General features: G+C 42.9%; 1 protein-coding gene across 1 annotated transcript; it reads right to left on the bottom strand.

The window, feature by feature from the left end:
* Positions 1-25,981, bottom strand: LOC118097870 (T-cell surface glycoprotein CD4-like). The gene is made up of 9 exons (XM_060268912.1): positions 25,857-25,981; positions 6,996-7,099; positions 5,840-6,007; positions 5,576-5,728; positions 5,167-5,424; positions 3,872-4,171; positions 2,559-2,792; positions 1,853-1,986; positions 1-1,736 (listed from the first exon to the last, which is right to left on the bottom strand). The coding sequence occupies exons 2-9, from the start codon at positions 7,042-7,044 to the stop codon at positions 1,632-1,634; spliced, it is 1,401 nt and encodes a 466-aa protein (XP_060124895.1). The 5' UTR covers positions 7,045-7,099; positions 25,857-25,981; the 3' UTR covers positions 1-1,631.
* Between the last annotated feature and the right edge of the window lie 844 nt (positions 25,982-26,825).

Here is a 26,825-nt window from a genome sequence, read left to right as displayed (position 1 = left end):
TTGATTCCCCACTGTAAAAGTTTGCCCTTTTCACTCTGGCAACTTCTTGGCACCTCAGGTTACCCTACAAAGCCTCCCCCGTGTAACCCCAGGACACAAACTGCCACCTCCCTGCCTGAGGTGAGTTTTGCCCTCTCTTGAGCCACCACGGCTGTGAGTCCTGGTACCTCGCTGGACAAATAAGGACGAACCTTTTTGGCAAAACAGAGATGAAGTTTTATTGTTTTAAAAGCATAAGTGTTTCTTTAACGTTTCATGTATTTATTTGCCTTGTTCCAGTTGTACAAAAAAAAACCTCAGTCAAACATTTAACTTTAAGTTTTCCTAGCCTCTTCACTTTCTTCATACAAGCCACCACACCCTCCTCCCTCTCCCTCCTAACTGACCAAACCGACACTCCCTCCTTTTTAACCGGGCACAGTCCCGCCCCCATCAGAGTTCTATGTCAGTCAGGCTGGAGGTGGGTTAACTCTTTGCCAGCCGGGTAGGAATAAACATTCCAAAAGTGCTTCAATTTGTCACACTAACAAAAATCCTTGCATCGAGGAGCATACCGTTTTTTCACTGTTTTGATCCCTAGGATTTGCACCAAACCAGAAAAAGTCAAGGAAATCATGTCAAATTTTTAAGGTGGTTTGCATGAGCCATTTTCTAGTCCTGTGCACAACCAAGATATCAAAAGGGGGGAAAATACACCAGATATTGCACAGATATCAGTGCACATGCCCTATTGATAAAGGTAAAGGAAAAGGGACCCCTGACCATTAGGTCCAGTCGTGACCGACTCTGGGGTTGCGCGCTCATCTCGCATTATTGGCCGAGGGAGCCGGCGTATAGCTTCCAGGTCATGTGGCCAGCATGACAAAGCCGCTTCTGGTGAACCAGAGCAGCACAATGGAAACGCCGTTTACCTTCCCGCTGTAGCGGTTCCTATTTATCTACTTGCATTTTGACGTGCTTTCGAACTGCTAGGTTGGCAGGAGCTGGGACCAAGCAACAGGAGCTCACCCCGTCACAGGGATTCGAACCGCCGACCTTCTGATCGGCAAGCCCTAGGCTCAGTGGTTTAACCACAGCGCCACCTGGGTCTCACCCTATTGATACTTAATCATCATAGCAGATTTAACAGATTAGAAGGCAGACACAAACCCCAAAAGGAGATGCTACTGGAATGAACAGGAGAGGCAGAAGTTGCTCCTCATATACAAATTCAAGTATGTCTGGGTATGGAACACTCCAGTGTAATTTGAATGAGGGGGAAAGTGGATATACAGCTAAATAATGCTCGCATGTGTTCAGGTCCTTATTCTCATGTTCATGCAAGCTTTACTTGGTTTAACTGGTAGATTTTCAAGTAGAACTTCAGTTGATTAACGGGGTAGAGGACAAATTTTAACTGGTGATGCTGAGAGCTTGTTTATCATTTCTGAGGCTATTTTCATTTTGGTCCATTACTGCAAAACGAAACCGCTAAAGGTGGCATTAAAAGAGAAATAACCCTGTTCTCTTGAATCTGTCTTGTCTCTTGGTAGAGAATGATAACAAGTGTCATCAGCTGCTCTTGTTGGCTCCTAGTCCCCTTTCCCCGAGGAAGACTTGGAAAAATAAGTGACAAAGGGTCCTCCTTTAAGTCACTGCAGGGTATCTGCTGAGTGCTTTGGTACATACTTATGACACTGACAAGTCTTCTTTTCAAGCAAGTGCTGCCTGGCTTGAGCCATCCTCCTTGCTCTCCGCTGCCAAAAAATAAAGCAGAGTTTTATGTTCTTCCAAGTTCTCTTCCACGGACTTCTGTATGTGCAAGTATTTCCGCCCCCCTCCCCTTTCCATTTATAAGCACATATCCACTCACCCTTTTCTGTTTAACAGTTTTGGAACTGAACACACACACGCCTATGATGATCAACAGCAGCAACATCACACCAGCTCCAATGGCTATGTAAGTCAGTGGGAATGAAGAATTCGCCATAGCAGTCGAGGCCTCATCTGTGGCAAAAAGGAGAGTTGAGATGAGAGGAGGATATACATATGAAATGGAAATAAATAATACAGTGGTACCTCTACTTACGAATAACTCTACTTACAAATGTTTCTACTTACGAATGGAGCTCCGTCCGCCATCTTGGATGCGGTTTAGATAGGATTTTTTCTACTTACGAATTTTTAGATAGGGTTGCTTCTACTTACAAATTTTTTCTCCCAATGCATTCCTATGGGATTCGACGTACAATTTTTTTCGACTTACAAATGTGCGTTCAGAACGCATTAAATTCGTAAGTAGAGGTACCACTGTATAGGATGGAAACAAATGATACAGGGTGGTATAGTCAAAGTTTTGCCCAGAGTAGAAATCAATGGACCTAACTTCATCGATTTCAATGGGTCTACCATGAGTAAAACTCACTGCGCTGAAAATTAGCAAAGCCACATGCATCTGATGAAGTATGCTTTGGCCCACGAAAACAAATGCCATTCTAAATAAGTTACATCATTAAAGTGAAAAGACCTTGTGGGTTTTGCTGCAATGGGCTGCCATGGCTACTACTTCTGGAACATACCCACAAAGTAGATCATACTGAGCTTCTCTTCGTCCTCTACCACGAGGCTGCACTTCCACTCCCCTGCACTTGTGGCCTCATAACAAAATTTGCCCTCTGGAAGGTGAGTTTCACATTTGGGTGAGTCACGCCTTTTATTCCAGCACAACTGAGCCTTAGAAAGATCAGGAGCAGAGACGTGACAGCAGAGGGTCACATTTTCTTTGGAATCAAGTCTAGGGCGGTCAGCAGAAACTGCAGGGAAGACAAGAAAGGAACATTCACAGGGGGTCCCATTTCCACAAAGCTCAGGAGAGAATGCCAAGCATCCATGCTGGATATGCTCATTGCTACAAGAGACACATTCATCTTATGATCTAAGGTTCTAGGCTGCCTGACTCATGGCTCCTCCCAATGGAAAGGCAGAAACACTTGGATCGACACACAGACTTGAGGTGGTACAACTCAATCGGCTTTACAGTGGTGCCTCGCTTAACGAATGCCCTGCTTAACGAAATTTCCGCTTAACGAAAGGTTTTTTCTAGTGGAGGTTGCCTCGCTAGACAAATTCGTTTTACGAAAAATTCGTCTAGCGAATCACGGTTTCCCATAGGAATGCATTGAAATTCAATTAATGCGTTCCTATGGGCAAAAAAATTTCAATGCATTCCTATGGGATTCGCTAGACGAATTTTTCGTTATAAGAAAAGACCAGTGGAACGAATTAAATTCGTCTAGCGAGGCACCACTGTATTCAGAGGTTCACAATGCAGTGGAAGACAGTGTATGCTGTCCATATTTTGGGCACCAGCTTATATCCTGGTTTGGCATATTGTCCTGGGTCCTTTCGCCACCCTCCAAACACACAAGCGGAGGCACTTTTAAGTGTGGCAAAAACCCCACCAAAGCAGAACTCCACTTTGGCACTGGTTTGCAGTCAATCAGATGAGGTTGTGTTTCTGGCCCTTTTACTTGGGACCCTGGTTTGAGTGTCAATTACTCAGTTGGGTGGGGGTGGCAGGGAAAGCGGGGTCTGCAGCACAAAACGGCACCAAACCAAACAGGCAGCAAACTGTCTTGAGCTGGGCTGACCAAACCATCAAAACACACTCTCTACCAGTGCCGTTGTTCCAATCCAAATCAGAGCACCCTTTAGTTGCTTCAGAGTTTTTGTTTGTTTTGACCTCACATCTATTTTTGCCCAAAGTTTTAGGAGTTCCCGGGAATTGTTTCTGTTTTTCAACCAGAAGTTTCATCAGGTCTAGATGGGATAGTTTTTGCAAGTGTGGTCCTTGTATACAACATAACACAAAGTGATCAAGACCTATTCTTACCTTTCATCACTACCAAGTGGGTGGTCTTACTCAAATTCCTCCGTGTAAATCCAATACTGCACTTGTGCTCTCCAGCATGCTCAAACTGGACCTTGTCTATCTTTTGCTGAAGTAGGGAACTGTTGAAATTGTTTAAGTCAACCTCCACAATGGTCTTGTTATTGTTTGTCCATTTCAAAACTGGGTTTCTTAGGATGTTCTTTGGGATCTCTTGGAAGTCAATGTTCAATTCACATGAAAGGACAACTGTGCTATTAACAGCTACATACCTCGTATCTCCATCCAGTGAATTAACAAAACCTGATTTTAAGACAGAAAAAAACAGGAATAAATAATTACCATTTTCCTCAGTAAAGAGTAGGGAGAAACTCTCTTCCCCTTACAGAATTCTAGAGAGGCCTTACTTGTGTTATCTCCACCTATTTCTGGGTTCCCTAAACCAAGTAGACTCTGCAAAGAAAAAGCTATGAAAATGAAAAAGTGTCTGCATCATCACCATCAAGTACTCAAAGATCTCATCTCCAATGTTTGGCAAATGCACCATTTAAAGGCAAGGGGGCCAGGTGGTAACAGAAACTGGCACTGAAGTAATTAAGAAAGACTATTCAAGGGACAATTAAAGTGCTGCTCAACCCCCCACCTAGTATTAATCAGTCAACAAGGAACAAGGAACATGCAGGACCAACTTTCCATTAAAGGTACAAGTTTCCTGAAAGGCCTTAAAAACATTTTACTTGTCCACAAAAGAAAGAGAGGTCATGCAACTGAGTTTTATTGCAAAAAAACAAAACAGAGAGAAGTGGGTTTGCACAGAAAACGATCTGGCAACAATGTCCTCTGGAATATCTATAAAAATGAGTGATTGAACAAATGATGGCGATTCCAGCCTTCAACTCGGTCGGCCTGGAAGCATCACACAGTCACTACAACATCTTTTACGGTTCCCTTTATAATGTTGTACAACTTGGCAGAATTAACCATGATGCATAAGACCTCTTCAGGCTGTCCCCATCACTGTGAGTTGGATGGTGACTGTCTGCAGTGGCGAACGGGGAAGCAGGTTTTTTTTTGTTTTGTTTTTTAAGGGTAGGCTACTGATGCATTTTATAACCCTGATTTTCTGCTCACTTAGGCTCCCTGCTGCAGATGGTCACCTTCCAACTTGTGGAAGGAAACAAATGGGATAGGGATGGGGCACGCTTCTCCCGCTTCCTCCTCCACATAACATTAATACAGTTGTTGATGTTGGTTCTTCTGCAAGGAAAAGAACCGACGAGGTCAGTGATTTTTCCTACCTATCACTTTGACATCATGGGTGATGCGAAGCCTACTACGACTAATGATACATTCCCAGGTCCCTTGGTCCTCCCGAGCTTTAAGGTCCTTTATCTGCAGCCTCCGATCTTTATTTTGTAGAGTCCATCGCACTTTTTTATCCGTTATTTTTGACTTGTTGGGGCCAAACCACTCAACTTTCGTCGACATGTCCAAGGAAGACAGTTCCAGTTGTGTAATGTCGCCCTCCAGGAGGTATTCATCTGAAGGTCCTTTTACTATGAAGGGGAGGTGGGGAGCCTTATTAGGTTAATTGTTTTTACCTAGGGCTCTCCCCTGTCCTTCTCCCCAAGCAAGTGCAGGAAGATGGGACAGGGGAAAAGGAGTTGACATTTAACTTTTCTTCTTTCTCCATATCACATCACTCACCGCTCCACAAGTTAAGAATAGTAGTTTTTATTTCCCCATGTGCTTCACATGTATACTGTCCTTCCATTTCTGTATACTTTCCATTTCTGATAATTAAAGAGTAATCCCTTTTCTCTGGATTCTTTAACGAGTATGATGCTGTTGATGAGGGACCTTGGAAAGAAGTGGAGTCACAGAGAGTTACGGTAAAGCTTTTTATCAGAGAGCAAAGGTTCTGCCTTCCCTCTTTTAAATGCATGATGAATTGTACAATTGGATTTTTACCTCTTAAAAGTAGTCCACGCTGATATTTAATTATTTCTTGTGATTTATATTTCCAGATCACTGGAATGCTCGGGTTAACTACCGGTATACCAACTTGGCAAGGAAGGGTAACTTCTTGCCCATAAGTAGCATCTATGTAATGCACTTCACTCCCATGAAGCATCACACCTGAAAGATACACAGGTTCGAAAAACACAAAAACAAAACCACATGGAAAAATAAAAACAGGTCAACAGAATTCTCCCCTCTGCACTGAATTCTGGGGTTTCCCAGACCAAAGCTTACAATCTTAACTATTGCACTACACCATCTTTGGAATTTATAGTACCTTCATTTTTGTATATGCTTGCATCTATGTTCTCTTTTTCTTAATATCTTTTATTTAACTGTTTCTTTAGGTAACTCAAGTGTCACTGGAAAATGCATCAATTTGGATTTAATACTGAGAATTTGATCAACCCCCAGAGTAAAAAGCAGTACAAAGGACTGCCACAGTAATTCTTCTGATTTCTGCAGGAGCTCTTACGCCTGGTTTTAAACCAAATTGACCAGATTTGCAGCCAGCATGGAAACTTGCTTTTGAGTGCTGAAGTCAGCATTACAGGAGTTCAACTACTGTCAACCATATGGGTCACCCCAAGTCTCTGGAACCACAACAACTACTAAATCTGTTCCTGAAAATCTCTGCTATATTTGTCTGCCGCCCCCCCCCCCAAATAATTTGTTACCAAGAGAAGTCAGCCTTCTGTGAGCAGGAGATATTGAACCCAGCAATCCAGTGCAATATAGTCAAAGGGTGTGCAGGTCTTTTTTGTAGTAACAATGTAGAGCAGGCACCCCCAAACTTCGGCCCTCCAGATGTTTTGGACTACAATTCCCATCTTCCCCGACCACTGGTTCTGTTAGCTAGGGATCATGGGAGTTGTAGGCCAAAACATCTGGAGGGCCGCAGTTTGGGGATGCCTGATGTAGAGCAATAGTAAGAACACAGTATGGGCCATGGCAAGGGAGAACATGGGTCATATGGAAATGGTTCCTATGTGGACCAACACAGCTAGCTAACTTTGCATTTTCAGCTTTCATTATATTTCTACTCAGAGCAAAACACCTGTGTTGGTGACTCTGGCACTATGTGTGCCTACTGAAGAGAACTTACCCAGGGGAAGGACAAAGGAAACAAGAAGGCATCTCAAGATCATATCCATCGGTAGAGCTTTCCCCCTGTGCTTACTGGAGACTCGGTATTCTGTCTAAGGGATCCTAGCAGGGAAAGGTCAAAAATCTTGTATCAGTGAAATCAGCAGTGGTTTCTTCCCTTAATATATCATACACAATACACAGACAGAAAATAGTCAACTGATTGATGATAATATGCCCTGGTGTGCAGTTAGCCATTTGGAAGCTGGTCCTCTCTATCAGGTCGTCATTATGGGAGATGTATGGCTGCCACTGATACCTGTTCAGCAAAGGAACTAGGGTGGTGTGACTGGGGCAAGATTTGCTGCTGCAAACCGAATGAATTATAATATAATTTTCATATTTATTTCATTGGGAGGGGGACAGAATTACCCGCATGTAATTAATAAAACCATTCCAAATAGTGAATTATAGTTGTATTAATCCCATTTGGGTAATTTTGATTTTTGATAATGAAATCAATATGAATGGAATCTTTAAATGTGTGAAATTTGTTCACAGTTCCAATGGGACCCCTTTTTTGCTCCCCGTTGTTCTAAATTATCATCCCTACACTTCACTGGACCACAGATGCAAGGAGTGGTTGTGAGACTCTGTTGCCTTGCTGCCATACTTCAAATTGAGGGCTATTTTGTCTTATTTTTAAAAACCAAGATACCGTACTTGGTAAATGAACTGATCCGATTGTGTATAGTGGAACAGTCTTGCTCATCCTCCCAAAACTCCTCGAGAAGCTAATAGTAAATTATTATGGAGAAAATGTGGACCTGGTCCAGAGGCCTTTTTGCTGCCAAAAACCAACTTAACAGTTGCAATATTAAAGCGTAGCTCTAAAATCTGCTTTCAGAAGAGGAGCTGGATGCCATTACTTTATTCAGTTGTTCCAATACATTCCCCACCTTAAAATCATACCAGAGCTAACTTCATATTTTTCTTTGCAAAGCACTTACAGCCCTGTATTTTCAGACTATGAAATCTAATTTTCTGGAAGGGAGATTTAAGAAAATCCCTAGAGATCAGTACTTTTGCATATGCAGCAACCCCTGGGTAGAGGACACGACACGCAATATGTTATACAGTAAACTGTATATGTAATACCTAGGCAAAATTTTTTAGAGAAATCTTTAGCTTTAGCCACATGGTAAGCTGGTTGGCTGCAATCTGTAGCAGGTGACATTGAGTGGAGGAAGGCGCTCCCCTGAGCTAGAATCGTAGAATAATAAAAATGTAGAGTTGGAGGTACCCAGGGGTCATCTAGTCCATCCCCCTGCAATACAGGAATCATTTATCCAACATGTGGCTCGAACTCACAACCCTGAGATTAAGAGTCTCATGCGCTACCCACTGAGCTATCCTACAAATAAATTAAATTCCATCAACAACCTCCTCCCCCCCCCATCTAAAAAAAGAGAGAAAACTAACTTTTAACTTGCTTTTAAAATTTCTGATTTGGCACTACTTGGTTACATTAAAACAGATACAGTGGTACCTCGGGTTACAAACACCTCGGGTTACAAACACTTCAGGTTACAGACTTGGGAAGTAGTACCTCAGGTTAAGAACTTTACTTCAGGATGAGAACAGGAAATCGTTGTGGCGGCAGTGGGAGGCTCCATTAGCTAAAGTGGTACCTCAGGTTAAGAACGGTTTCAGGTTAATTAAGTTCATAACCAGAGGTACCACTGGATATAGGTCTGTTAACATTCTTGCTTCCAACGTAATAGCATCTGTTCTCTCACTCACAGTGTATGGTGTGGAAGGCGCAGTTTAGCTGCCTCTCAAAGCTCTTGCCCAGCATGAGGGTGCACTCCTTGCTGTTGAAGCACTTGGTTTTGCTGCTTTTTCTTCAGATTCTCAGATTCTAAGATTTCAAAACCAGGTCCTTCTGCATGCCGAACAGATGCTTGAACCCTGAGCCACACTCCTTCCCAGTAAAACTCATATTCACCAGGTCAGGGAACTTTTCTGCCTAGTCCAGTACGCTACTCCAACTGGCAGTGGATATCTAGGGTCTACAGCAGAGGCCTTCTATACCACCTGCTTACCTGTTCCTTTTAAGTAGAGATACTAAAGACTGAATCTGGGAAACCTTTGCTTTCATAACATGTCCTCTATCACTTACTGGCAGCTATGGTCCATCTCCAAAGGAATGCAGTGACTATACCACTATGCATTTTGTAAAACAAACAAACAAAGCAAAGCAAAACCAAAAACCAACCAGGTGTGCTGGTGAAACCAAAGAAGACAACATGAGCAAGTGTCCCTCATGGCAAAGTGTCCCTCATGGCAAAATAACAAATAACAGTGTCATGTGTAGGTACAGTAAAAGGAAACTATGCAACCTTGAAGTCACAGAGCTCAATCATGCTGAATTGCTGATGAGTGTTAAGATCTCAGCAAGACAGACCGTCCGAAACTTCCTTAGTTGGATAAATAACTTATCATCCTGAAAATTTAGAATAGGTCTTCCTGCCCTTCATCCTTTGTCCAGATAGTAAAATTGCCTTCCAGTGATACTCGGCTGCATGGCAGGCTGTGCCAACCGTCTCTTTGAAAGGTGAAGGTTAGCTTTTAAAAGCTTCTTTTGAGTTTCCTTGAGTATAGCATAAAAGTTTGGCACATTTCCCCAGAGGAAGTATTAATCTAGCTCTGCACAATTTTGAAAGTTCAATATGTGGGAAACCAGCATGGGCGAGGAATAAAACAGGACTGACAGCAAGGGAGTTAGGGTGTTGAAAAAGAAAGCCACATGTACTTTGTGTGTATTTCCCCCCCCCCCATGAGGAAATGCTGCCACATAAGGAGATTTTTAGTTTAGAAAATAGGTAGAGGACATGTGGCAAGAGATTATGCATGGGTGGAGAAGGAAAACTGTTTTCCCCTCTCCCATATTACTAGCACCATCCAATGAAGTTGGATGTTGGAAGACTCTGGACAGAGAAAAGGAAGTACTGTACTTCTATATAAAGGTAAAGGGACCCCTGACCATTAGGTCCAGTCGTGACCGACTCTGGGGTTGCGCGCTCATCTCGCATTATTGGCCGAGGGAGCCGGCGTATAGCTTCCAGGTCATGTGGCCAGCATGACAAAGCCGCTTCTGGCAAACCAGAGCAGCACATGGAAACGCCGTTTACCTTCCCGCTGTAGCGGTTCCTATTTATCTACTTGCATTTTGATGTGCTTTTGAACTGCTAGGTTGGCAGGAGCTGGGACCAAGCAACGGGAGCTCACTCTGTCACACGGATTCGAACCGCCGACCTTCTGATCAGCAAGCCCTAGGCTCAGTGGTTTAACCACAGCGCCACCTGGGTCCCTGTACTTCTATATACAGGCATGTTAAACTATGGAATTCACTCTCACAAGTCAGTAATAGCCTTCAATGTGGGCAGCTTTAAAAGAGGATTAGAAAAAATTCCTGGAGGATAAGTATCATCATCATCATCAACATCAACAACAACGGTAATAATAATAATTTATTATTTGTACCCCGGCCATCTGGCTGAGTCTCCCCAGCCACTCTGGGCGGCTCCCAATGGAGTATTAAAACAATACAGCATTAAATATTTAAAACTTCCCTAAACAGGGCTGCCTTCAGATGTCTTTTAAAAATAGGATAGCTGCTTATTTCCCTGACATCTGATGGAAGGGCATTCCACAGGGCGGGTGCCACTACCGAGAAGGCCCTCTGTCTGGTTCCCTGTAACCTCACTTCTCACAATGAGGGAACCAGCAGAAGGTCCTCGGTGCTGGATCTCAGTGTCCGGACTGAATGATGGGGGTGGAGACGCTCCTTCAGGTATGCGGGACCGAGGCCGTTTAGGGCTTTAAAGGTCAACACCAACACTTTGAATTGTGCTCGGAAACATACTGGGAGCCAATGTAGATCTCTCAGGACTGGTGTTATGTGGTTCCGGCGGCCACTCCCAGTCACCACTCTAGCTGCCGCATTCTGGATTAATTGCAGTTTCCGGGTCACCTTCAAAAGTAGCCCCACGTAGAGCGCATTGCGGCCACGCTGGCTATGTTCTGTCCCTACTGTTGGAAGCACATTTCCAAGCACAATTCAAAGGGTTGGGGCTGACCTTTAAAGCCCTAAATGGCCTTGGCCCTGTATACCTGAAGGAGCATCTCCACCCCCATCATTCAGCTCGGACACTGAGGTCCAGCTCGGAGGGCCTTCTGGTGGTTCCCTCACTGCGAGAAGTGAGGTTACAGGGAACCACCCAGAGGACCTTCTTGGTAGTTGCACAGTCCTGCAGAACGCCCTCCCATCAGATGTTAAAGAGATAAAGAACTACACAATTTTAGAAGACAGCCGAAGGCATCCCTGTATAGGGAAGTTTTTAATGTTTGATTTTTTTTTTTTACTGTGCTTAATGTTTTTAATTTGTTGGATTTGTTGGAAGCCGTCCAGAGTAGCTAGGGCAACCCAGCCAGATGGGCGTCAAACCAACCAACCAACCAACAAACAGCAGTAAGCCTCTGAATACCTGTTGCTGGGAAGCACAAGCGGGGAGAGCGCTGTTGTGCTCAGGTCCAGCTTGCTGGCTTCCCATCAGCCTTTGGTTGACCACTGTGAGAAGAGGATGTTGGACTAGATGGGCCTTTGGTATCATCCAACAAGGCTCTTATTATAATATTGTCAAATCTGAATAATGGAAAGGAGGTACGAGAGTTTATCTCAGAGCTGTCTAGTTCCCTGCATGAGAACTGGGAGCATAAGCAAGGCTAATGGTACTGTTTTTGCTGAAACAAACTGGAACACAGGTCGGTGGATCACAGTAGAGGCTTGTTGCAGTTTTGACTCGGAGCCTATGCTACCTGAAGGATGTTCTCTGAGTAAAGGTTTACATGCTCTAGTTAGTAGAGTGATTGGTTTTGGGTCACATATACAATGTGCTGATCACAGTCAAATAATTTAGTGGCTTCCTTGGAACACAAGGCAGATTCATGTAAAGAAGGTGAATGCTGAGAAGCTGAGCTGTCGTCTCTGGAGGAGCTACCATGGTGAAGTGGTTGCAAGAGGTTGCATCAGGTAGATGTGACAGCAGATGCAATAGTATTGATGCTGCAGTCATAGCATATATTAACTGGGACCACAGTTGGAGAGACTGCCAGAGGTGGCCACAATATGGTGGACAGTTGTGATGAAGCCAACGTTGACAGTGTAGGATGCTAAGGTGGGGCCAACAATGTCACAAAGAAAATGACAGAGGTTACTGCCAAATTGATGGTGCCAAGCCTATCTAGTGGTTGAGGTAGGGGTATCCTGTGTTTGAGTTTGCGACGTGATCGTACTGGACTATGTATTTTAAATGTTTGAAAATGATGCCAATAAAGGTTTTGATTGATTGGGTATCCTGTCTGGATCAATCAGAAAGGTGAACTCACTAAGGAGTATCTAATGTACATGTATGTTTGTGTGTGAATGAGAGACAGACAGAAATCCCACCTGTCTGTTAATCTAAACGAAATAAGTTTTTTTTCTTGTTCTGAATCCTAAGGATAGTATTTGATATAAAAGGGCAAAAGGGACATTTCCCTTGGTGTGCCTTCCTCACAGGAGAAACATCCTGAATTTTAGGAGAAGGCAAGCCTACCATTGCAAGTTATCTCCCTCCAACACAGAATCCAAAATCCAGCCAGCATAGTAATTCTGCCAGAGGTTGCAAATGAACACTAAATGAAAGGCATATAAAAACTTCTGGAGCATAGACTCTGGTTGAGACAGCAGCATTGGCATCTACTATTGACTATGCAGTTGTGTTAGTGAAGGGTCCAAGAAAGGAACTGGGATAAATAGTACCATTGGATGGAGTAGAGGAGCAGCTCTTTCCATGCCTCTTCCCCAGAGCTTAGGCTCCGCTGAGACCGATGCAGAATGCCTGTGTCTGCTGGGATCTTATACTTTTTAAGTTCTTTAGAAGCTCACTTGGCGGCTAGTTTGGCACATATAGTTGGTGGCACTGAGGTTTAAATCCAAGGTGGTGTTGGGCACTGATGAAACTGAAGCTGGTCTCTCAGTGGAATGACAGGACAGGCTGTACTGTGTAGCCTCTTCAAGGAGGAGAAGAGCAATTTCCACGGGGTTGCTTGGTATATCACTGACAGCAGGGACAAGGCTCTATGCTGTGTTCCTCTCTCCTAAGCAGAGAAGGCAAAGCATGACCTATAAAGCCGCAGGTATGCAACCTGCTTTTTATTTTGTGGAGAAATACAATACAGGACTCTTAACCGCTCCTTTGTGTGTGCAAGGGTTACATAAACAAGGTCTTTTGTCATGTGTTTGTGTGCTCATGCACAACCCTTTCTGTGTTTTTCTCAGCCCGCCCCCATGGCCTTGTGGTTTTTTCTTGCTCTGCTCTTGTTTGTGGCTGAGGTTTTTGTTCAGGAACCTGCTGAGAAATGATAAGAGGCTCTGCTTGCGGGGCTCTTTCTGTGGGGTTTCTGTTTCTTCCACACCACCCTCCAGGACGAAAACAAGATATTTGCCATTTCCAGCCCGCAACATTAATCTGAAGCCTGGAGCGCAGTAGACCTTACGGCCAAAATAAGATGAGACCTGAGAGATCCTTGGTCATGTCTCCTGACATTTTCATTTCTACCTAGAGGCAACTGCCAGGGGCTTCAACGGTGTGGGGAACTAAGCAAGGCACACAGGTGACGTGTCCCTGTTTCGTCTGCTGCCCAGGTGTTAACTGCTGGTGGACAACTGTCAGGCTCCTGATCCCCTTCTTAGCATTCATTATCTTTAAACAAGAATTGGGTGAGGCAGCCCTTCAGCTAGATCAGTCTTCACCAACCTGGCTTAGGACAACAACTCCCATCAGCCTCAGCCAACATGGCTCTGGCGGGGGCGCAACAGGTTGAGGAAGGCTGATTTAAATAATCATCCATCACTTGCCTGAAATAATCTTCCTGCATGGCTGTCCTGGTGGCTGGGGTGGATGAAGATTAGCATCTGGAGGGCACCAGGTTGGTGAAGAGCGAACCAGAGGACTCCCCTCAAGAGAGGATTGTCCTCTGACACTCCTTCAAGCAAATGTCTGTCCTCTGATTCGGCACTTCCTTCTGGTCCTTTGATGCTGGTCTGCCTAAACAGGTTCTTGGCCTTCAGCCTCTCATGCCTATTGCCCTTTTGATCCTCAGTTGCCTGAACGACTCTGCTAAAAGCTTTCTGATAAGCCATTATTATGGAATGCAATTGCTTTTTTTTAATATTGATGCTGATGCTTTGCTTTTGCTTTCAATTTTTTGAGGATCTGAGGACCATTATGTCTGTTTGTGCGCCTACATCCAAGATTCTTTATTTAAAGAAATTTTGGTGTCATTTCCCCATGGATTCAATGCCTGTACTGTACAGAAAATCCAAAGTTTGGAAGTAGTTTTGAAATATTTTGTAACCAACAGTTTCCAGTCTAGACAGATCTTAAGAAGCCTGTCTTTCATCATCTGGCTTAGTCTGCACTAATAATTAGCCATCCTAACATATTAAACCAGAAATAATTTCCATACCCAACTCTCAGCTGATTAGATACAGTGGGGTAAAGTTAGAACCTCTGAAAAGCATACTGAAAAAATGGCTTTGAACTCTTAACGTTTCAGGAAGATCGGCAAAGCCCCAAATTTCCACACCAAAAATTTGTTTTGCTTTGAAAATACTTAAAATGGGGTGTATTGACCCTGGGTATCTAAAATTTAGCAGTTTGTAGACAATCAACTGCTTTCAGTTCATTTTTCTTAATTTGCAAAGTGCAGAATCATGAACCTGATAAAGTTCTGCCAATATAACAGTAAGGGTTTACCTGCTCTAGCTCTTTAGAATTTATAAGCCATCCATGCAGTGTTTTTTCTTTTCCTGAAGTCTACTACTTTGGATTTGACATTATTGATGACTAGATTATTATTATGACCATGCATATACATATATATATATATATATATATATATATATATATATATATATATAATAGAATGTTGGGTGAATGATATAAATGAGCATATGCAAATTTTATAAAAGTCTGTGTTCTCTGTTCCCTTCTTTTTGGGTGATGCATTTCCCATTTTCTTTACTTCTTGGGTGATGCAAAAGTAGCCACCCTCTTGAAATGATTATTAAGGAATGAGACAAGTACCAAGCACATACCATGCAGACAGACACACTTTAAACACTGGCAGGGGGAGGAAGTAAATATTATTTGGAGTCCGAATTCAAAACCACATTGTGGAACATTCTGTTCAGTGTTTTATTGTATTTTATTTTAAAATTTTAAATTAGTCACCTGGGACAGATGGGGCTCATCAACCTGGGAAGGTAGCCCATCTAGGAAAATGAAAACTCTGACCCTAATTATCCGCTGCCTTGTGGGATATCTTTGGGAGAAGAAAAGGCTAAGGAGTAAACCCACACAAATCCAGAAAGGAGTCCCTAAGGCGGTTAGATGGCGCCTTGTTCGCCTCATTCCCACAACTCCTGCAGCCAAGCTGGTGCCAAACGTATTGCTCTGCTTTCCATTGGACCACATCAGTGAGGCTTGTGGGGGGGGGTCATGTCATCTGAGAAGCCCAGGACCCCCATACACACTGCTTAGGCTTATGCCCCAGGGAGGTCACTTGGGGGTTGCTAACTCAGCAGTTTGACTTCAACATTGTCTCTCGAGACAGACGGATGCCAACAACAGTCCCCAAAGCAAACAAAACTAATACTGGCCACCGTGTGTACTGTTTCTATTCCACATTAAAACTCACATGTGACAGAAATGTGTTGTCTTGTGGGAATGTCTCATACTGATAATATGGCAAGACCTTAAGCATCCCTATGTTTCTCTTTCCCTTAGTGCTCTGTCTACCTTACCAACTGCAGTGGCCTAAAGCTGCCTTCTCCAGCCAGATGTTTCAAACTACAACTACCATGATAAGCCTCAGACAGCATGTGCTGATGGGAATTGTAGTTCAAAACAGTGGCGTAGCAAGGGGGGTGATGGGGCGGGTTGCCCCGGGTGCCACCCTAGAGGGGGGTGACACTCGGCACCCCCCACTGGGGAACTTTTTTTTTATTTTCTGTTGCATTAGATTTTTCAACTGTTCTTATATGTTCTTTCAATGCTGATTTCATATCTGAAGTCGGTTTTGTTCTGTAAGCTCTAGGTTTTTTTGCAATTCATGTTTTTCACTTTTCACCAGAGCCAGAGCCGTGTTGGGGGGGGGGGGGTGTGACAAAAAAAATTCTGCACCGGGTACCACCTGGGCTTGCTACGCCTCTCGTTCAAAGCATCTGGAGGGTACTAGGTTGAGGAAGGCAGCTTTAAAGGGTATAGTTTCTATTACATATCTATTGCATTTTATAAATGTTGCAAACTGCTTTTGGACTGCAGCCAAAATGTGGGATGTAGCCACTACTGTACTTGCAAAGAATTGGAAGAGTCAAGACGTACCAACAATAGATGATTGGCAAATGAAGATGATGGACTTTATGGAACTTGCCGAACTGACTGGGAGACTCCACGACCGGGAAGAAGAGGAGGTGGAGGAAGATTGGAAGAAATTTAAGTTATATCTTGGAAAATATTGTAATATTGAATAACCTTTAGTGAAAGTGTTAGAGGCTATCATTGTAAATGTAGAGCATAGGTTAAGTTTAAAGAATATATTTTTATAAAGGTAGATTTTGATGAGGTATTGAATTTTGGAACTGCCAAAGATGATTGGATATGAAATTCAGATAGAGGGGACTGGGGGGAGTCACATATCACTGTTCAAGAAAAATTATGAATTTATAAGTAATATTTGTGTTTGTGTTTGCTTGTTTGTTTTTGCTTATAAAATGAATAAATATTATTATAAAAAAAACAAAATGTGGGATGTAATTAAATAAATACCTGCCCCCCCCAAAAAAAAATCACCGGAAAAATAAGTCGTCCAAGAACTGTGCGAAAATCTGTTAATGCCAATAAAATCCACATCATGATCTGACTGTTAAACAGATTGTGAGTGTGTTAAGGTACTGATGACTTTACGAAGTCCACAGAAATGGAAAAGAAAAAGAAAAATTACAGTGATAATGAAACTTGTTGTTGATGTCCTATACATTTCCATACGATAAAGATCTTGATTTTTAATATGCAAGTTTCCATTGTAATTTGAATGCTGAAGCAATCAAGTTTTTCTCTTTGACATCTTCATAACCTTTACGTATTTACTGACATTAGTTCTCCAAGTCTTTGCCACCAAAAGCAATACTATGGCCAGAAATGTGATTGTAAACTAAGACCACACTCCTATGAATACTTACTTGGGATTGGGAGTACATCCCATTGAACTAAATGGGACTTTCTTCTGAGTAAACTGCGAGCACCTTAAAGACTAATAAATGTATTATGGCAAAGACTTTCACATCTCCTCCAATGTTTCTCAGATGAAAACAGGGACATCCTAGTCCATCCCCTCCAACATTTTCACTGACGAAAATAGTGACGGCTTCTGCCATTCCGGGACTGTTCCTGGAAAATCAGGACATTTGGAGGGTATGCTTTCATTGACTCAAGTCTATTTCATCAAATACATAAAATGTTATCCTCATTTGACTGGAATGGGGGATATACATGGGTGTAGAGAGAGAAATGAAAACAGTGAGAATAAATTAAAATAGTTACAGCCAACTGTGGATAAAAATCATGCACGTGATGAAATATACTCAAGCTCATGAAAGTATGCCATAATAAATTTGTTAGCATTTAAATAAATTAATTAAATAAATTTGTTAGCATTTTATCCTGTTGCAGGATCTGATTTCTTTCTGCAGGGCCTGTAAGACAGAGTTGTTCCGCCTGGCCTTTGGAACCCTATTTGGGGACTTCCCTGGCTTTTTTCTGGCCCACGTAGGACCAGTCTGGATAGTTTGCCTTGGTGAAGATTTGACGTTTTCTTTCCCCAAACAGTTTTTGATCTGGGCTTCCACTGAAATGAGGCTGCATTTTAAGTTGTATTTTAATCCTGTTTTTAAAGTTGTATTTTAATCAATTATTTTTATACCTGATGTTAGCCCCCCTGTTGGCCAGGGAGGACGGGGTATAAATTTATTATTATTATTATTATTATTATTATTATTATTAGTTTACTCAAACTTCAAATGGTACCAAATTTATTATGGCACAAGCTTTTGAGGGTTAAATTCCACTTCACGTTTTTATTGTAATTTATTGATATGTTTTGATTATTGATTTTATATATGTAAATTGTTTTAATTCTATTTTAATTGTATTTTAATGATCCATTTTTCTATGTGTTTAGCAGTTCTTGTTTTTATCTGTAAGCCGTCTTGAGTTCCATCAGGGAAAAAGGCGGGTTATAAATATATACAAATAGTAATAAAAATAATAAATGACCCGGGGGGGGGGGGGAGAATCAGCAGAAGTTTCAGAAGACTCTTCACTGATTTTAATTTTTTTTACAAAGTGATTCATCACATGCTTACTAAATAAATCCCAATGAGTTCAATGGCTCTTGTAAGTGTGCTTAGGATTTTCAGCCTTGATACCATATTTGGTAACATTTTTCAAAACACCAGCTGGAAAACATTCACAAAATACAGCTTTTGTGAATTTTAAAAAATGTAGTCATTCTAACAGTACAGATGTCAAATCAGTGCTAGTACTTCTTTTGTGCTGTATGGAACTAAGGACTTTTCTTGAAGAATACTCTCCGCCTTCATTCCCACGGCAAGCCCTGAAAATTAATATTCACTTTATACCACTTAAGTCTCTAGTATACATCTACCACTGCAGTTTCACTCCATGAAAGTACAGGGGAGATACTATCACCTGCCTGGCCAAATACTCAGGAAGAGCTTGAGATTAAAAATGAAAGCACCCAAAAGAGAAGGTGCTGTAGTTAAGGGCAACTGGGCTTTTTCAGAAAATATCAAGTAGCTTTTCGGACCAGCCCTGCATGAAAAATCACTATGGTTCTATGCTCAATGTCTATAGCAGGCATCCCCAATTTGTGGCCCTCCAGATGTTTTGGCCTACAACTCCCATGATCCCTAGCTAACAGGACCAGTGGTCAGGGATGATGTGAATTGTAGTCCAAAACATCTGGAGGGCCGAAGTTTGGGGATGCCTGGCCTATAGCATTAAGTACTAAGAGCACCAGTAAAACCGTACAATTGATTCCTCCTGGGGGTGTATGAGGTGCTAGGGAAATGGTAGTACCTTTGGTGGGGGACACATCATGCTCTTTCTGGGGTAGTTCATCCACCTTTGGTCCCACCCTGCACTCTCTCACCCGTGGTTCCTAGAAGCTGCTAGAGTGGCCACACCCCAGGAATGGCTTCGACTGGCTAGCTAAACCAGCAGAGGGTAGGTAGGTGAGTTAAGGACTTCCCCTGCATAGATGTCAACTCCCTGGGGCCCTGGGTGCTTGAGCACCCACAAAATACCCAAGAAGGGGCTGGGCACCCCCCACAAATTTCAGCGCCAGGGTCACACATGCTGCATTGCACCCACAGTCCCAGGCACTCACAGTTGTGAGGCCAAGCTAACACTCCTGTTCCTCTGCATGCAAAGATAGGCTCCCGTACGAGATCAATGGTTGATCCAATGGTCAAGAAGCAGGTGGTTTCTGCATGTGCTGTAGAGGGAAGTGAGGGGCAGATGGGGCTTATCTGGGGCTGGAAAGGTAGCCCATCTAGAAGAAGGAAAACTCTGAACCCAAACCTCCGCTGCCTTGTGGGATATCTTCAAGAGAAGAAAAGGCTAAGGGCTGAACCCTACACAAATCTGGAGAGGTGTCCCTAAGACGGTTGGAAGTGCCTTGTACACCTCCTGGCAACTCCTGCAGCCAAGCTGGTACCAAACATATTGCTCTGCTTTCCTTTGGACCCCATCAATGAGGCCAAGAGGAGGGTCTTGTCACCTGGGCAGCCCAGGACCTCCATACACACTACCTAGGCTTGCACTCCAAGGAGGTCACTTCTGAGCTACTAATGCAGTGGTTTGACTTCACCCCGAGGCGCACTCCATTGTCTCTTGAGACAGATGGATGCCGATAACATTCCTCCCTATAGCGGCCCTGCCAGAGCGGCCTTGCTCCTTATTCTACACTATAGCCAGATAAAAATTGTGAAGTCGAGGAGCAGCCTCTTCTTTGTCATGGTGCTCACTTTGTAGTATTCGCTCCCTAGGGAGATCTGTTTGATGTCCTACAAGCTTCGCCAGTGAGGTACTGTAAGTTCTTCCTAAATCAGAAGGATTTTCCTGTGGCTTGATATCTGCAGGCTATTTGGATGGGTGTGGGAGTTAAATGAAGATCAAAAATGTTACCGCTCTCTAGCTTTTAGGCTGCACCGGTTCTCTCATTAGGTAGAGTGAGCCAACGGCCTCAGGCGGCAGATGCTGCAGGGCAGCAGGGGCAGCTGTCCTGGCTGTTTCTTCTCAATCCGTGAGCTGTTCCTCTCCGTTGGTGGACAGAGCTATGAATGCTGCAAAGCCTGTGCTGGACGCTTTCAGTTGCCTCAGGTGCAACACTGGCAATCCTGTCACCAGTGCTGGGAATGGAGTAGGATTGTGCTGCCCACCCAGTCAGTTTCTGAATATGGAATGAGGAAGGGTGCCATCTTGTCCTTTGCCTCAGGTAGCAAAATGTATTGGGCTGGCTCTTGGTTTTAAGTTCTATTGCTTTTCATCTATTGTGCTAAGGCAGGCATCCCCAAACTGCGGCCCTCCAGATGTTTTGGCCTACAAGTCCCATGATCCCTGGTTAACAGGTCCTGTGGTTGGGGAAGATGGGAATTGTAGTCCAAAACATCTGGAGGGCCGAAGTTTGGGGATGCCTGTGCTAAGGGTACTATTGGGATATATATTATAGTGTTTCTAAAATGCTTAAGTGTTAAGGGATATGTAAATGTTAAAAATACAAAAAGTAACACTTAAGCATTTTAAAAACACTAATATATATCCCAATAGTACCCTTAGCACAATAGACTAGCAAGTGAGACCTGAAGCAACAAAATGTTGCTGCGTATCCCTATTCCTAGGACAAGTCCTCCTGTTCAGGGCTCCTGCCAGCCTTGTAGTCCTGCTCAGACCTCACAGGATGGGGTGTGAAGTTTCAGGTGGAAGGAAAGGGGGGAAAGACACCCCAAACCACTACTCTATACATTCACTCAGAAACAAGTCTCACTGATCTCAACGGGATCCAATCCCGCTTCCAAACGACCTGTTTATTCAACATTCGTTCTGAATGGTTTCCACAGAGTTTGTAGCTAAATATACTACTCCTGCCCCCAGCAGGAGGTGGCAAGGCCAGAGCAGTTCCATGCAGATATGCCATAGAGATACCAAGAGGCTTCTCTTGGCTGCAATCACATGAGGCCTTTCACTAATTAGGTTTTTTTTTTCATGCCGCACTGCATGAGATTGAAATTCGCAGGCAGATGCCCCACGGTAGGCCATTTGTTATTACAAAGCCATTTAATGGATCTCCTTGCATGAAAAGGTTTCATTTCTCCTTTAATGCTGGTGTGTTGTGCTTTGTGGCCAGTTCCCTGATTAACTACCCGCCTGCATCACAGCAGCCAAAGAACCTAGGCTAGCAGAAACACATATGCCTCTTTGGATTGATGGTGGCCGAGAAACCTGAACACAGTGAGTTCCTTTCTGTCATGCTGAGAGAAAGCACTGTCTGCACTCGCAGATCTTACTCACTGAGAAAAAGCCTGAGGCTGGGAATCCTGTTTGTCATAAACCAGAGAGTCCTATAAAAGTTTATATGTTCCTCTGGAGTGTTGGAGAAGCCTACAGTGCTTAGTTCTATGTGTGGTAAAAAAAATTGAGCCGTGAAGGACTGGAGCAGAAATGGAAGAGCTTTATTTCTTCACCCTCAATTTTCTCTTGACCCTATCTGGGGCCAGAGATTGAAACATGGTGGGAAATTTGAAGAAAACAAAACTATTTTTTTTTAAAAAAAAAAAATCAGGATGCTGAGTAAAGTTACATTTATTGCATTTATAAGGATTTCATTCCCGAGCTTTTTCTCAAGAAATGTGAGTTCCAGCTTGTTTATTTCTTTTTATATTTATACAGTTTTGAAGTCTGATATTAGCACTGTCCAATTTACGCATCCGCTTGCCACACAGTGCTGGCTGTTTATTTTCTAAATTTTTGCCTCTTTCCCCATGTGCAGATTTTATTACGGCATTAGCTTTCGTGAATTACATCCCACTTCATCAAATGCATGGTAGGTCTTGTACAGTGCAAACCTCTACAGGGACTACAGTTGGGCAGAGCAATCCTAATGTGAGGATGGGACTGGAGACAAGCAGCAGTGGATTAATTGCTGCATTTGCATCTCTGCTGGCCAGGGGGCTTCACTGGAGAATTCCCCACCCCTGTGCCGGCACCTTGGGAAATCTGAGGAGCTTTAAATTGGATCCAGCAGATGCAAAGCATCTAGCACTGGCACCCTATTTGGGGCAATAATACCATGTTCAAGGGCTATTAGTTACTGCTTTTGCGAGAACCACGGTAGTACCGGTAGCTTCCTACTTGCCAGAGGCTAGTTAAGAGGGAACTATGCACCATCCTAGCCTTTCAATGTGTGTGTGGTTTTGTTTGTTTGTTTGTGTGTGTGTGTGTGTGTTTAGGAATTCAGCCTGCTAGTTTGTCACGTTGTCCATGCAAAAACCAAACAGGCACAGCATAATTAAATGCAAATCCGTAACTGAATTATTAAAAGTCAGGTGTGCATAAAGCAATCTTATCACATGAATGTTCCTTAAAAATTGCCTTCCTGCTGCTAATAATAAAAGAGACTACTTTTCACATGAGCAGCCTAGCTTTACTTGCCAGTTAAAAACCAGAAATTTTTTGCAGATTGGATATGGGGTCAAAAGGAACTACAGTAAGAGGGGAAGAAAATCCCCAAGTCTAATCGCTTTATGAATAGAGCAATCAGACAGAGAATGAGGAACAACATCTACTACCTGAGTTCTTCCAAACACAATGCCTCTGAGCATACAGAATGTTCTTGTAATGGCCAAGGACATTTGCTAAAATCTCCAGAGTAAAAGCATGCCTTATGATAATTTGGCAAAGTCCATCTTCAATTTGATTTATGTACAGCACAGAATTATGTTATATGCTTTAGAATCAATATACTCATCTACAAGGAAACATTTACTTGTAAATGGAAATCAGCCCTGAGTGCTCACTGGAAGGACAGATCGTGAAGCTGAGGCTCCAATACTTTGGCCACCTCATGAGAAGAGAAGACTCCCTGGAAAAGACCCTGATGTTGGGAAAGATAGAGGGCACTAGGAGTTTGACCAAACTGCGGGAGGCAGTGCAAGACAGGAGTGCCTGGCGTGCTATGGTCCATGGGGTTACGAAGAGTCAGACACGACTAAACAACAACAAGTAAACATAATGTCCCAATGCATTTTTTATTTTGCCTTAGGTTTTCCCTTTTCTTTCATCTTGTCTCTTTCTTTGCACTGCATTTCTGTTTTATTATGCTGTTATACCAGTCAACATTTTTCTGATTAAAATATGGACGTTCCATTCCATAACGATAATTGTACTGTGTTTACCCCACACACATTACTGGGTTGCCCCAGCCACTTTGGGCAGCTTCCAACATATATAAAAACATAAAAAAAAACATTTAAGAAAGACCCTTCCCTATAGAGGATTGCCTTCAGACTGCTTGGAGGTCGGATAACTCCATACCCTCCAACATTTCTCCAATGAAAATAGGAACATCCTAAGGAAAAACGGGACATTCTGGGATCAAATCAGAAACTGGGATGGCTTCTAAACCAGGGATGTCCCTGGAAAACAGGGACACTTGGAGGGTCTGTGCTGTTAACTCCTTGCTTCCACTTTAGTGGCTCGACTATCAGGACATCACTGAAGTATTTGTAAAGCAAAATCCATCTGGACTTAGAAGGGGCTCTATGAGTGATGCAGTATGAAAGCATTTTCAAACATGCTGCCATATGTCCCTGCCAGCCTCTGGTTCGGATCAAGCGGGAGTGAGAGGGGATATGTGCCCTAGGCAGCAGGTCAGAAGCAGTGGCAAAATAGCATCCTAAGTGGAAGAGAGGGGGGCGGCAGCAGTGCAGACCTTTGTCCCCCTATGGGAAAATGTGTAGATTTGTCACTGGCCAGCCTCCGTTGCACTCTCTTTGTGCACATATGAATGCTGAAAAGGGTTTCCAATAAACCAGAATCCAGATTTAAATTTGATTAAGGTGTATGTGAAAACGATAGCTTTTTAATCATCTAACACATGTTTATCTCACTTGCTTCTGAAGTTAGCTGTAGTATGAGACAAGGTGAAGCAACCATTTCAGATATCTTTAAAAGCAGATGAGTCGGAGACTGAAACAATCGATCTACAAGGCAAAATCCACCAAGACAGTCTTATCCCTGATTCATAGCCATGGATGGAAATGGAACTCATCTACCTCTTCTATAGGGAACTCCCATTCTTCCTGAAGAATCTAAAAGTGTCACAATTTTCCAATCTTTAGTTGTGGCTGGGGCAAACCAGTGAGATGGGCAGCATATAATAATTAAATTATTATAAAACTATTAATATTATGCAAAAGGCCCACTGAAATTAAGGGCTGAATCACAATAACATGTCCTTGCACATTCTCCCCTCATTTCAATGAAGCATGCAAAGGAGAACATCTTCATGTTTGTCCTCCCTGTTAAATTGTGTGTTCTATAAGTCTACCATTTGGATTTTCTCCTTGAGGCACCAACATGTCCTGGATGGATCCTGTGTTCTGGTTAGGGCTGTAGAATTTCAGGGTATTCTCTCACTAGCTGCAAGAGACGGTTGAGATCCCTACTGGGGGGAAACGTTGCTTAAAATGGAAGGAAATGTGAGTGTGCGAAAGCAGCGATTTCTGTCTTGGCTGATGATGATTAAAGCAATTTTCAAGGCAAGAAGAAACAAATGCCTTGGAAAAAATTTCAGTCAGACATTTCAGGGACCAAGGTGCATTGAGGGGGGTTGCATAAAGACACACACACAAAAAGATGATTAGGTGAAATGAGGAATAAAATAGGGAGCAGCTCGGGAAAAGCAAAGCTAGAAAAACGCTGCACAGATTACAAATTACACAGCAGAAGCCAGAGCAAGGATACGGAGAGACACACAGTGGCTCTAGTCGTAAAAATATTCATTGAACGGGTAGAGAGATGGGGAATCAAGAATGCACCTGATGTCCCTGTTCCCACACTCCATGTGCTTTCTCAGAGGTGCAAATAAAGTTGGTGCATTGGCTCTGTACCCGTAATCAATAATTCCGATTTTTGCAAAGCCTTGCCAAATGCACAGAGAGGGCCTTCAGATGAATGCTTGGAGTGGAGACGGCGAGCACAATCCTCGCACCACCACCGCCTTCAATACCGTTCACAGAATATGCAAAAAGAACTAAGAAATGCGAACGGATTCTATGTTTATAAAGAGAACCTTCAGTAAAAAGGTGAACATGAAACCCCTCAAAGAAGAGAAGCAAAAGGTTAGAGACCTCGCCGACAAGCTAAGGCTAGCACCAGTGCGTGTGACGTTTGTATCGCTGCAGGGAGAAAATGGTGCATTGTCAAAAATGCAGAAGACAACCTATCTTCTATAATCAAGAGGGAGAATGTTCTTTTTTTTTTTTACCTCCCTATAAAATAAACTTGCATAAGGACTAGCCAGGGATGGGGTGAATGTGTCAGATTATCAAGCCACTTGGCCAAAAATACCCTGCTACCACTGATTTATTATAGGACTGGTTTATAAAACAGGGAAATTGTGTCATTACCTCTTTCGTTCTCTTTCTTTCTTTCTTTCTTCCTCTGTCTTCTTTCTTTCTGAAAGATGAGTTCCTCGCCAGGTGTTAACGCAATGAAGAGCTGAAGGAAGAAGGGGGGGAGCCCTCACTCTTACTCTCAAAATACTGAAAAAAGCCAGTAAAGTTCAGAAAGCCACTCAGAGCATTTGTCGTTTCTCCATCCCCTCCCTTCCCCTTGCACCGGAAAACAACCCAAAGGGGGTGGGTGGGAACCCAGCTGGTTCTGGGTTGGACTTCAGGGACTTTAAAGAGGCCTGCAATTGGGGTCATTTGGGGCACTCTATGGGGATCATCGAGTTGCTTTTGGTGCTAGTTAGAAAACTACAGGCCAAAGTTGAATCTTTCTAATGGATTTCCAGTTTCTCAGTTTAATTTTCAACGCATGTCAGCTTGCTTTCTCTCTCGGACTGGCCAGAAATCACTGTGAAAGAATTAAACAATCTATTTCCTCCAATTGACTTCCTTCATCCTCTACACGGTTGTCTGTTCATTTTTGGTAAACTGTCTCTTTCTTGGAAGAAAAGAACTGAAATACGTGTGTGTGTGTGTGTGTGTGTGTATCGTTGACTATCTGTTTTGTATAAGTTTCCGTACATTATTATGTATTATTTGTATTTCTTTGTTTTCCGTTTGTTTGTTTTTCTTTTGATTGTGTATTATTATTTTCATGTGCATTTTTACAAGTGTGTGTGTGTGTATGTGTTGTAAATAAACTCAATAAAAATAAATAAACAATCCATTTCCTCATTTTGTTTCTTTGGTCTTAAAAACTGAGCGCTAGGGAACCCACGCAGTGTTGTCCAAACTTTTTTCAAACAGGGCCAGATTTGATGAAGTGAAGGGCCGTGGGCGCAGACCAAAGGGCCAGCCAAAGTTGTTAACATTTTTTTTAGGATTGAAGTTGCTCAGCTTTTTTAAGGGTTGGAGTTGTTGAGGGTT

The sequence above is a fragment of the Zootoca vivipara genome, chromosome 16, assembly GCF_963506605.1.
Source record: "Zootoca vivipara chromosome 16, rZooViv1.1, whole genome shotgun sequence".
NCBI classification, from domain to species: domain Eukaryota; kingdom Metazoa; phylum Chordata; class Lepidosauria; order Squamata; family Lacertidae; genus Zootoca; species Zootoca vivipara.
The sequence above is the reverse complement of the archived record's forward strand: the minus strand, read 5'-3'. Positions and strand labels throughout refer to the sequence as shown.